Here is a 13,512-nt window from a genome sequence, read left to right on the forward strand (position 1 = left end):
AGCAGCGGCAGACTGGTGTTCTCACTACCAGCCCCAGAAAAGGCAGGCTTCACTGATCAGACTGCCAAAGCTACAGCAGTGAAAGATGTGAACCCTCCTTGCAGCCAGAAGAACTCCTGTTGAGGATTGGTTTAAATGCTGTTAAGGCTCCAGATCTGCAATTTTATTTAGAAACAGTCTTTCAGCAACTTTTGCATCTCTAGCTGACTGAAAAACACCCAGTACAGTTTAAGAAGCAAACAGGTTACACTCAAAAATCCGGCTTTAATTTCTCTCCCTCCATACATGCCAGGTGACTGCTGCTTCAACACATGGCTGGGGTTTTTTGCCATTCAGAAATGAAGAGCATACAACTCCCCAGCAAATGTTTGCCAACCAGGAACTTATAGGATCTTTGCCTGCTTTTCTCACAGAGCTCATGCCTTTCCCAACAAACCTGCAACTAGCAAGTGGATAGATTATACAACCTAAAAGTCTTCCTCAATCTCCAATACACAGGATTCCATGATTTGATTCTATGGTGCCTGAATAAAATCCACCCCTTCCCACACTAGTCAAGTGCCTTCTGCTTATTAACATGACCTGGGTTTTTTCTGCCTCCAATTGCCAAGAGCAGTTAGATCACACCACAATCTCCCACTTCCAAAAGATTTTGTGCCCAATAAACTTTGAGGATTATTTCCGGCTTGTCTCTCACATGAATTTTAGGGTTATTATTCCTTCTAGTAGTCTATGGAAGTGTTCTTTGCCAATGTAATTTTCATCCAGGAAAACACTTGGCTATGCCTGACACTGAAAGTAAAGGTACTTTGATTCTTTTAAGGCAGACACTATTGGTGGGACAGGCTTCACTTTTCCTTAGTGGGAAGGGGGTCAAAGAAAGCATATCTTGTGAAATGCCATTCACTATGCCCTGCTTTTTTCTCTCAGCTTTGAGAGGTTTCATATAATCAAAGATGACACTGAATATGGCAGGAGCCGAGGAATAACAACCTTTCTGACCTTTGGGTTGCAGATTGCTGGTATACAACAAGGGCACTGAACCCTGCAAAGTGGACCATGTAGACTGTAGGCGGGGAAGTTTCCTTAAATACTGTGCTATAAAGTTTCTCTCATAGTATCATATGGTTCTAGCCAGGGCCGGCTCTGGCTTTTTTGCCACCCCAGGCAAAAAAGCCAACGGCCGCCCCCCCCCCCCAGGGGGGGGGGGAGGGCGGCCGGAGCCCCGGGGGGAAGGCGCCGGGGGGGAGGGCGGCCGGAGCCCTGGGAGGAGGGCGGCGAGCCCCGTCTGGGGCTCGGCTCTCCCCCCGGCGGCCAGAGCGCAGGGGGCAGGGCGGTGAGAGGGCGGCGAGCCCCAGCTGGGCCCGGCGGCCGGGGGGAGGGCGCCAGGGGGGAGGGCGGCCAGAGGGCCGGGGGGAGGGCGGCCAGAGGGCCCGGCTGTGGCCCCGCTCTCCCCGGCGGCCAGAGCGCCGCGCCGCCCCCCTCCAGGTGCCGCCCCAAGCGCAAGCTTGGTGGGCTGGTACCTGGAGCCGGCCCTGGTTCTAGCATTTCACTAGACTGTCACATCTTTAATTGTTTAACCTAAGGCACACATTATTATATTTATTTCAATGTCCTGCCTTTAGATATGACTTGAAAAAGGGAAGTCGTGTTGTATACATCCTTTTAATAAATGTATGACTGTTGAGAAGTACTTACAATATGGAACATTGGTATCCTTAGACCTTTAGGTTTCTGGCATGTATTCTCTTCAGGTAGCCCTTTCAATCAAGACTTAGGACAACGCAATTAAATCATAAAAACAACACTCAGAACATGAATGATCCATTCCATGCCCAATAATCTTGATGGCACATATACTTGTCTATTAATTTAGAGAGGGGAAATGAATAATCATTTTATAGGCAAGCTGCACACTTGAGTGTTAAAAGCTGAAATCAGACCATGGAACACTCATTCCTGCTGAACTGTGCATTTCCACAACATCTCAGTGAATCACTCAGTTCTTAGTTGAAAGCACTGTTCACATAATAAATAAGCCATCTCATTTCCTTCATCACAAAAATGCACATAGCACCCCCATACAGATTTGTTTTTAATAAAAGTAATAAAGCAAATCTGGAGGTTAAGGTCGTTATGACATAGTCATGCTTCGGAGATTTAAAAATCACTCATTTGCACATTACATCTCAAAAACTCTTTGAGAGTGATTCTCTTATGACATCCAAGCTCCTCTATTGCACCTTACTATCCAAATATCTTATGATACAATTAATCCACAATAAATAAATGTAATAAAAGTCCTCAACACAGAGAAAAATGTGGCTTTTCAGGTGCAGAGTATCAAGCAATGCACTTCACTCTATACTAATAATGAAAACACAAGGAGAGGAAATGTGTACAGATCGTAAGACCAATATACATTTTAATATAAGATAAGAGATAGGCAACAGAATGACTCTCATTTTAAACCATTAAAAAGATTGTACATGTATTTTTATGTAGAATTATAAGCTAACCTTGCTTGCAAACACAAAACTGCACACCAATCCTTTATAATTATTAGCATTATTGAGAGAGAAAATGAGCAAGAGTAATATTTCTTTTATACAGGTCTCTTCTTGTTAGCAATTTGCTACTCTAACATAAGTGTTAGTTTCCAGCAGTTTTCATGTGGAGAGAGAAAATGCAATACAACAATGCTCCTAATTTTGTGCTTATGTTTCATTTGGGTCTGTTTAAATACTTCCAGATTGTTTTGGGTAAAGCTATTGAAGTGTTAGCATTCTATTACAACCAAATGGACATATGTATGTTTGTTTTTTTATTAATGATTTAAACATAGGGACCTAATATAAAGTCTGCATTTTTGCATTTATAGTAGACTTTCTAGTCATGTCTTTTCAAAATCAACCTTCTAAATACCTCCAACCTGTATTTAATGTCTACGTATTTTAAGCACTGAAGCGCTAATCAATTTGTCTCACACAAAGAGCTTTCATGAAGGAATTTAAAACAGTGGTGAAATCCTAGGTGATGCTATTTAGTAAAAAACCTTAAGTTCACTTACTAGCCAGTACAATGAACCCTTCAAATGTATGTACTATTACTAGAGCCACCACTGGAGGGCCACAGAGACAGGTGGCAATACTGCTGCTGTGTCTGGTTTGGGGTTTTATTTAAAATTATAGGAAAGGGCACTGAGTCACTCTCCCAGTACAACCTGCACATTTCTGTCTCTTCTGACCCTCCCTATCTTTCAGGCCTAGGGCCAAAGGGAGAAAAGACATATGAACAAGGATCAGTGTTGAGAGGTGCCTGCACGGCTATTTGAGTCCCTAGTGACTGAGCACAAAGTCCGTGGGCAAGGAGAACAAATGGGAATCATCCACCCGTCTTCAAGGGGAAAGAGAAAACCTCCCACTTTCCAGAAGGCAACCAGCTGAGAACCTGCTGTAGCTTCAATGGAACTACTTACTGTAGTCACTAAGTTCTATAAGACTGGACCCACAGATTTTAAAAATAGGTCAACAGCCATACTACAATAATTTGGACAGGACATTGGAGAATATATCTCCCACTGCCAATTAAAGAGGAAGCAAATCTTAGTGAAACAGTGTTCCCTTAAGTTTCAAGAAAATGGTCCCAAATCTCTCTATATGTCAAACTTTATTTTAAAACAAGCTAGACTGTATGATATCCAATTTAATTTGGAATGGTAAAGGTCATAGAAAATTATTAAAATGCAAAATCAATAAAATCAGAGAAAAAGTGGGAGGAGAAGAGGACAAGAGGGGAAGAAACAGCATTACCATATTTTAAGCTCTTACTATTAGGCATTCCAATTATGCTTCATAAAACCTTCCTTTGATCAGGACCCTCCAGCAATACATGGGAACTACAACAGGAATTAGCTCAACTATTTTCCCTTAAGGAACCTGCTAAGAATATCATTCACAAATTTTATTTGACACAAAATGTTCCGGTTACATCTGGAATCAAGCATGCTCTCCTTTTGCGGGTTTGAGAACTATACATTCTTATGGAATGTTAATGTGTAAGAGATAACTTTCCAAATATGCTAAACAGGAAAGATGCTGTAGTGTAGAACAAGAGGATAATATTATGAAAGGATTTTTACACCCTTAAAACTGTTTCAATGGCAGTAGATCAACATTCAGTTTTAAATGTAACCAGGGCTTCATCCGCTAATTGCTTTGAAGACTAGGACCTTGAACCAGCATCAGCAGCTGACTAGGAGCCAGTGGAGAGACTTGAACACAGGCCTAAGCCATGGACTTGTGCTCACAGTGGCCTAAGCCATGGAGAATGCAGACACATTCCATACCAGCTGGAGCAAAGGCATTGTTGTCACATTCAGCTACAGATGGACAGGAATTCACCAGAGGAGACAAAAGAATCCGTCAAACCATACCACTGCCTTAGCTCCTACACTACTCTTCTGTGAGGGAAGGTTGTTGGCTAGTAGATCCATTGGCCATGTCCTCACCTTCTTCCCTGACTCCTCCCAACTTCCCTCTCTGCTCTACCAGGGAAAAACACACTGAGCAGAAAGACAGATCTGCTCTATGGAATACTGATGGCTCAGAGTCCTCCTGTGTGCAGTCTTTGCAAACTGCACCTTCTCAGCACAGTGGAGCTGAAGTCATTCCACAGGAGTTAGGGATCTCAGAATCACAGAAAGAGGGTGGGGTGAGGTGGAATTTTACCTCGATAACAAATGATATTTAAACTCACAACCAGAGAATCAGAGCAATTTCTTATATCCATTGATAAAAGTATTCTTATGGTAGCCCTCTTCTCTGTTCAATAAGAATGTCCACAGTCCAAATGCAATGCATAGTAATATTACCAGAATTCCTTTAAGCACTGGAGTTTATAGCATAAGGCATATCTATTCTAGCTCAGCCATCAATGCAACTATCCTGACATGTTTCCGACCATGAAGCTTCACACCCACAGCCTATTCTTAAAATACTCTTTAAAAGTTGGAAAAGTATTTTTCATAATAATAAACTCAGCTATGTCTACAACAATTTTCAGAGAGTTCTAGTAAGTGGAATTTTGGTCCTACCTGTAAATTGCCCCTCTGGAAGGAGCTATAGAAATCTAAAATCTGGTTTGCTTCTCCTCTTATGGTTTATGAGGTAGATGGTAGGAAACTTTAGCATCTTTTTCTCCTTAGCTAACATAACCTCATTTACCATCCAGTAACTTTCCTAACAGCACTAAAATTTTGAACTATAATGTAAAATGAGAATAAAGCAGTATCCAAGGTAGGATTTCAGACTGATTGTCTTTTAGAAACACAATTTACAAATCTATTTTCTGCTTGAGGAGCTCCAACTATCTGGAAACTGATATGTCTAGCAGTATCCAGACAGAATAGGATACATCTAGGGAAGCTAGCCAAGGATCTACAGCAAGGACACTTGAAAGCTGTCTCAGAGAAAGCTCCGCAGTCACATTTACTGAAATTGTTCAATAAATTTCTTCTACTGAGGTAGATTCTCTCTCTGCCCAGGAGGAGACCACTTTACAAGAGGAGTGAGATCTAATGCCTCCTTCTGCAATATATAATTCTTTAGTGCTGTGACACCCTGTACCCCATGTTCACCACTTTTACAGGTTATGATATATTTTGTACAAAGTATGCCTTGTGAGGTATCATTTGAAAACTCATAATCTGCTGAATATTATCCTGTTGAGATATGTGTAGCAACACTATGTGTAAAGTTATACATTTCTACTGTATTATTGTTACTGAAATATGTTGTAATTCCGGGTAACAGCCACAGACCAGTTTCTCAGAGACAAAGACACACTGGCATGCCAGCAAGGTGTTAAAAAGCTGTCACCTAATTAAGCAACCATTCTCCAACAGGGGAGGTGGTATATACAAGAAATTTACATTTCATCTCAGAGATGATTCAAGACTCCAGTACACAGGAGAATGTCTGCACCCTGGCAGGGTTTGGGGGGGGAGTAATCCTCAGTGAGAGAAGAAGGGTATAAGAATAAGAGATGGTGACCTCCACAGCACCGCTCCACCTCCCATCTCTCTGTTCATGACATCAACAAATTCCTGAAGGGCACTCAACTAAGGGGAGGGTCACAGGCTGGAAGGGGACGTAGACTGTGAAATGTGCTGCAGCTTACAGTGAGACAAACCTTTTGCTTTTAGGTTCACTTGCTTGTTAAAATTTAGGGATTAGCTTGCAATTTTATCATTTTATTTCTTTTGTAACCAATTCTGACTTTATGCCTTATCACTTGTAACCATTTAAAATACGTCTTATTGTAGTTAATAAAGTTGTTTTAATGTTTTATCTAATTTACTACGTGTTTGGTTTGAAGTGTTTGGGAAACTTCACTTGAGGCAACAAAGCTGGTGCACAATCATTTTCCTTTATTGAAATGACAAACTTTCTATGAGCTTGTACTGTCCCGGGGGATACTGAACAGTATAAGACACATGTTTCTGGGGTAGAAGGCTGGGGCTAGGAATATGCGGGTGTTGCCCTGTATGTAATTCATGAGTGGCTTGGAGAGCATTCATGTATTTAGGTGGGAATGCTTTTACATGCTAGTGGCTGTGTATGAGCAGGATTGGGAACAGTGGCTGCTCACAGCAAAGCAGTGTAAAAGGCACCTCTGGCTATAGAGCTGAGGGGACACAGCAGTTCAGCAGTCCAGGTTATACCCTGGGGAATGTCACAGGTGTATGATCCAGTCCATTTAGCAACAAGTGAACCGGAAGCAATCCAAATATAGGATAAATGCAGTCAGACCATTAATTCAACTCTGTAGGTAGGCGTGTAGGTCTAATGACATCTCAGGAATGCCAAGCCCTTTCCCTATCAGAGGACAAGTAGAAGGGAGACAAATGTCCAGTATCATGTCACACCTTTAAGATGTTTTCAGGGGAAGTGCAATGAACTGGCTTTGTAACAACAGGTCTATAAGTTGGGGCATGAGAATGGGGAGCATAGGTGATGGGATTGTCAGCTGAGTACCACGTACAATGGCCTGCCAGTCCACTCAGAAGTTACTAGAAGGAACATTCCTCCAACTGTCTTCACTGTTCATAGGACCTTTAGGATAAGCAGAAAGGAGGGGAAAGGCCTACATAAGGCCTGCTGGTCAGCTGGTGTAAAATGCATCCGTTACCAGCATACCGGAGGCTCTGAATCTGGTGCAGAATTTTGGCAGCTTGCCTTTCTGTGGAGGTACAAAACTATCCATTTCAGGTCTCTTGCAGATCATGCAAACTGAAATTGAATATATCTTGTTAGAGACCACCCCCCAGAACTTATGGTTTGACAACTAAGCAGTCTGCCTGCAAACAGAGGTCATGCCAGGTAAGTTGCTGTTATGGCTGAGATTCTTCCTTTTCTCTGTCTATTCTAAGAAAACACTTGCCTTTCTAACATTCTGCTCTGGTACCCTCCCGGCAATTAATATAAGAGATCACCACAGTATCAACAGATGAAATAAGGGCTGGATAGTTGGAGATCTTGTTCTTAAACTTCACCTTTCATTCACACCTGGTCATCAGGCAGATAGAGCACTAGCTGAAACTATATGGACAGATGGTGCCTACCTTTCCCCATTCACCACTTAATGCTATTGTGATTAGCCCCCACCAATCTACATTATTGGGTCAAATCCCTGCCATTTTCCTTTATTTTTAGATGAACACCTTCTGAGCCACATCACCGTTGGATTGTGTAAAAAGAGAAGGATTCATAGCTCAGTAAAATGAAACTTTTGTCTCAAGGTAAATACGGTAAGCATATGCTTAAAGACTTTGTGGTCAAACAATACAGTTTGTAGTTGTCAAGCCTCTTTCTTCTCATTCTCTTTTTGCTAGTCCTTGTTAGGTGGCGATTTAATAGGTTGCCTTTGTCAACAACTGGTGTCAACAATCTATTTTCTATAGACACAGATGATATTTTAAGTAATACATGGATCACTTAATGCCTTTTCAAGACCATACCTCTCACCCTCTGGATTCTAACTCTTCTCATCCCAGTCCCAGTCTCCTTGTCCAGCCTGTCCCATTTCCCCACTGCTGACTCCTCATTCCATCTGTCTACACCTGTCCTGACTGGCTCCCAATCCCAGTCTCTTTCCCTGGGCTCCTCATGCAATCTTAGTCCCCACTGTGGCTCCTTTCCCCAATCTCTTTGCTCACCTGGTCTACAGCCTCTTGTCTGATCTCAGTTGCCCCCACACCATTTCACTCACTGTCTCCCAGGCCCAGTCTTCCGCCATCATCCCAATCCTAACCTCCTTGCCCAAACAGTCCCAGCCTTCCCCTCCCACATCCCATGCTCCCAGTCCCAGTCTCCTTCCTCAACCAGTTCCAGTCTCTCCAGACTCCTTGTCCCAATCTACTCCTTTTCCCTCCTCCCTGCTTCTGTTTTTCTCCCCTCTGCATTCAAACCAGGTGTTTTCCCCTTCCTGGGAGCCAGCTGGGGAGTCATCAGGAGCACAGGAGAGACAGACTCATTGCTTTCAGTCCTGATGCACAGTCCCATCCCATCCCAGAACAGCTGAGAGCTAGGAAAGTCCTGAGTCCCACAGCCCTGTGCTGGAGCATGCTCAGTCACCATGTGGGGAGGGTATATGTGCAGTTTGGTCAGCAGTAGAATCTGTGAGAGGTTTAAGCATGTTCAGTGAGTGTACAATTTTCACAGATTTTTACCTGTAAAGCTCTAGCAAGTCTCTACTGAGCACATGAAAACTGCAATTTTTCAATGGCTTATAACTTGGCTAAAGTTCGGAAGATTTTCACAAAGACAGCCTTAACTCAAAGGTCCCTCACTACCTAACTTCAAGTCCCTACTACAAAGTATATGGACATTAGAGCATTTCAGAGAGAAGGCTGCAATAATGGTTTTAACATGGCAAAACATACCTTTCTTTAGCCTCATTCTCAGAAACAGCTGTGCTGTTTTGGCTACAGTTTCCCCAAACAGGCAGAAACTCGGGCATGTAAAATTTCAGCCCAAATGCCTAAAGTTTTACAAAGTTATACGCAACTGAAATTAGGGTCTTATAATAATGGAAAGTGTTGGACAACCCTTAACAATAGGCGATGCTACCAGCTCCATCAATAATACAGTTACATGAGTAGTATTCACAAAATATGTAGGCCTAATTTTGGAGATATTCTAGGAAAAATTTTCAAGCACTATCTCTGAGAGGAAAGTGGTTGGAAAGTGACCACTCATCAGACACAGAATCTGCTTAAGTGAGGAAATTCATCATCTTCAGAGTCTGAATTACCTACACCCTACAGTGTGGATTTGTTCTTCACGGTGTGCCATAAATTGATTATGCCTGTATGAGTGGCCTGATTGTTTTAAAGGTATTAATATCCAGCAGCTCCTTTTCTCTTCAGTGGGAGTTACTGAGTCCTCAGCATTTTTGAAAATCGTGCTCAGATTTAGGAATGTAACCATGGACTTAGAACTCTAAATTTAGGCACCCAGTTTAGGAAGTCTTGGTCAGGATTTAACTGGGAGAAATCATCAGGGTTGGCCATAGGTATTTTGCCTGCCAGGGCAGAAAACATTTTTGCCACACCACCACAAGTGGCTGAGCAAAACAAAAAACAATCAAAAACAGCCAGCCAATTAGTGGAGGAAGGGGTGAAAAAAGGCAGAGTGACACAGTGGTGTGGCACACCCACATAAGCTGGGGCCTAGGGTAATGGCACAGTTGGCCCGCCCCTGGAAATCACACTGAGGGACCAACCTGCTGATATTCTCAATTTTGAAAAAGGTGCATGAAAATTCTTAACTTTCATTTATGATCTCCCTCGTCTAGTAGCTGTTCTTCCTCCACACCAAGGGAACCAAACCCTGGATTTGTTAACTTTCTGGACACACTAGAGAGCTCATTTTGGAGTGTGGTCATATAAAGGGGCTATTATAGGTTTATTGTTATAGTGGGTGAATAAAATAATGTTCATTGTCAGAAGTCCATTACCTTTATATATGCTGTTATATTTCATCTTAGAAATTAGTAAAAGAACCTAGCACCAAGGACAGGCAAATGTAAAATAACCCTTAAAATTATTTTGGATAAGATTCAATTCTGCATCTGATACATTCTTTATTGAGGAACTATATCCTACAATCACTCAATGATCTAATAGATCTTTTTCCATCTCTGCTAAGATGTAAACAAATAACTGTTTTCCTCAAAGGAAGACAAGTCATAATAGCTTAATATTTTTCCCCTCACAAAGAGTTCTGTTGCCCAAAGGACAGCAAAACTTTGAAACATGGTAGTACAATTTGTTTTCAAAAGTGTCACAGTATGCTCAGGTAACTCAAAATTCCTTTATATCAATGAACAAGCATCTTATAGCTTATGGGCTGATATTTTCATTTAAAACCTTCTGACAGGAGGTTTATGTATCTAAAAGTATTATTTGCACCACAGTGTGACTTAAGTGCAAAGGACCAGTGGGAAAACTCGCAGTGTCCTGCCTGAACTGCAGTTGCTATTTTGAAATCCCCTTCTTCTAAAGTTTTAAATAAGCATTTAGAACACAAGCTAAGATTTTAAATCTTCAAAAGTACTGCAGTGGGCTTACTGCACAACATATATGTTGGTGGTAGCAGATAATGTGTGCATATGCAGAGCCTTTTAGGTGCTGTGATGTGAGATCTATAAATTCACCACATGTTTAAAAGGATGCTGTCAATTTTACATTTTTTTAGAATTAGCCAATTGCAAAATATCAGTTTTCTGATATAGTCGCCTTCAAGTCTCCAGTAGTATATTCTGACTTTTTATTTAAAAAAAATAAAGAGAGTAGTTACTCTTTTACTCTGTTTATTAAGGGTCTTTAGATGGTCCCACGCGCAACAAAATAAAACATGCTGCAGATCAGCCCTTCTCCTTTCTCTCTGTGCAAACACCTGCTTTGCTGCTACTGTAATTATAAGCACCCTCTTGAAGAGCCTTAGGTGAGTGTGCAGATGGGATCCTCAGAGAGCAGTGCACCACAGAGGTGCACTGAGGCCAGGAACTCAGTGAAACATACTATCCACTAAGTGCTGTCAAATGCACACAGCAAAATTAAAAAGAGGAAAAGTACCTTCTCCTCCTAAGGTTACTTACAACAATAAATGATACAACATTTTAAGATGAAGTGTGATTTTCCAAGTTGACAGTGTACACACACTTTTAGATCACATAGTCTTGAGGCATAGTTTTTAGAATTTTATAATGGATTCAAATTACATGTATATATACTTTATATGATACATCATCATAGAATGATCAATTCATCTCTTTAAACCAGCAAGGCACAGCATCAAAGTGCAGGTTAATATGCACACTTATTTTAATAAGATTACTAAACTTCTTTTCCTATTAATCAACAGCAAAAATAAAGCAACTATCAGAAAGAAACTTTACATTGCATAAGAAATGGATGCTTTTAATTTGCACTTCATGTAAGATTATAATGAACAGGATTGAAATCAACCAACCAATTTACAAGAAGGATCTTTACTATATTTATTACATTAAAAAACAGTCAATCAGAATCCCAGTTATTCTTAGAATTATAGTATACTTTATCTATAAAAGTAGTTTTTAACAACAATGGCCCAGTGAGCAACCTTCACTAGACGAAATGTTGACCAACAATCTTTTGCAATAATATATGTTACTGGATACATATCTCTTATTTTAAAAAGAAAACATTCAACATTATCTTTTTACTGAAGATTTGGCTTTGACACAGCACTTTAAGCCACACAAGAGATCATTAGGGGGGAGGGATAGCTCAGTGGTTTGAGCATTGGCCTGCTAAACCCAGGGCTGTGAGTTCAATCCTTGAGGGGGCCATTTAGGGATCTAGGGCAAAATCAGTACTTGGTCCTGCTAGTGAAGGCAGGGGGCTGGACTCGATGACCTTTCAAGGTCCCTTCCAGTTCTAGGAGATAGGACATCTCCATTATCCGTGACCACAATTCCACTCCGTTGACATTCATGAACTTACCTGGATGTATAGCTACGTAACCTCTGAACTATATAATTAAACACAGTGTGTTTTATTTCTTCTAACCTTTCAGCTTTTACTTCTGCTCCATCTCCTGGATTCATGAAAGCACCTCTGTTTAAGAGAGCACTTAAGCACATGTTTAACTTTCCTTACACTTTTGGCATTTCTCTATACAAGTCATTGGGATTTAAACCAGTGCTTAAGTGGTTTCCTCAATTTATTTGTTAGTATTATACGTAGCACTTACAGTGTCTGTCTGTGTAAGACAGACAGGCAGATGCAATAAAATGACAGCCACTAAACTACTTCTCAATAACATTAAAGATTTAAAAACTATTTAAAACTAACTATTGCCCCCTCGCCCCAATAACCTCAAGAAACCCACAAAACTATCTGAGAATTGTCAAACATTTTCCAGTTCAGCTTTAGTAAATGAAAGAAAATCTGAAATCAATGTTTTTATTACAAACACTAAGGGAAGAAAGAATGTAGATAATGGCGCCAACCAATGGTTTCTAAATGGAGGATCAATATCTCATTCTATTTTACAAAAAGAAATAAAACCCCACTGCTGTAATGATGTGAAAGAGATCACATCATTACAGATCGGGTTACCAGTTTGATCTGATGTTTTAAACAGACTATAAATCTGGCTATAGCCATTTCTAAATCTAAATTACAATTGTTAAAGCCAGAGAATAAAAAAAAACCCATACAACATAAATATTGAGTACCATCCCACCAATTCCACACAAATCTTTTAAAGTAGACACATAACTAGTTGACACTTAATTACAAAGCATTGTTTTTGTGTTGCACTATATCATGTTGAATTACTAGATTAAATGATCTGCATTACCTTACCTGATACATTCCAACTCCAATGTGCTTGGGCTCAATTTTCACTAGCTCAGCTAATGGGTCTTGTACACGTCTAGCTATGGAAACTGAAAAATAGAAGTAGAAAACAATTGTGGTTTTATGTAAAGAGCAGCATTGCATAATTACTTTTGTTAATATTTTTCAGTGTTGTAGATATTTAATCTCTCTTTTTTTGCCTGGAAAAAATCCACGTGAATGCTTTAACTGAGAGAAAATGTTTTATTACAAATGAAAGCAGCACAAAGTTATCATCAAGACACATTCTTTTCTCAATGTTTTCCTCATTGTTAGAAATATAAGCGGAAATCTATACTTACTGAACTTTTTTTTTTTAATAATTCAAAGGCATCTCGATGTTCATTTTCATAGGCCTATTAGTTAGTTGGCTTTTGAATCCAGTTTCAATTAGTCTGAGATAATTACATATAAAGATGAAAAGTTTATTTTTATATAACAATGATTTCATACTAAAAATGAGAGTACGACATTTTCTGTTACTAAGTTCTGAAATTTCCTCTGAATCTGAGTTGTAGAAATTTAAATGACATTATTGATGTTTGTAGATATTTCTCATA

The 13,512-nt window shown here is 40.3% G+C and overlaps 1 protein-coding gene across 1 annotated transcript in view; it reads right to left on the reverse strand.

The window, feature by feature from the left end:
• The window catches only part of SRBD1 (S1 RNA binding domain 1), a 247,442-nt gene that overhangs the window by 78,456 nt on the left and 155,474 nt on the right, over positions 1–13,512 (reverse strand). The window contains exon 18 of the mRNA XM_065401220.1: positions 12,920–13,002. Coding sequence (XP_065257292.1) covers positions 12,920–13,002 — 83 coding nt within the window. The remainder of the gene's footprint in view (positions 1–12,919; positions 13,003–13,512) is intronic.

Source organism: Emys orbicularis, chromosome 3, assembly GCF_028017835.1.
Source record: "Emys orbicularis isolate rEmyOrb1 chromosome 3, rEmyOrb1.hap1, whole genome shotgun sequence".
NCBI classification, from domain to species: Eukaryota; Metazoa; Chordata; order Testudines; family Emydidae; genus Emys; species Emys orbicularis.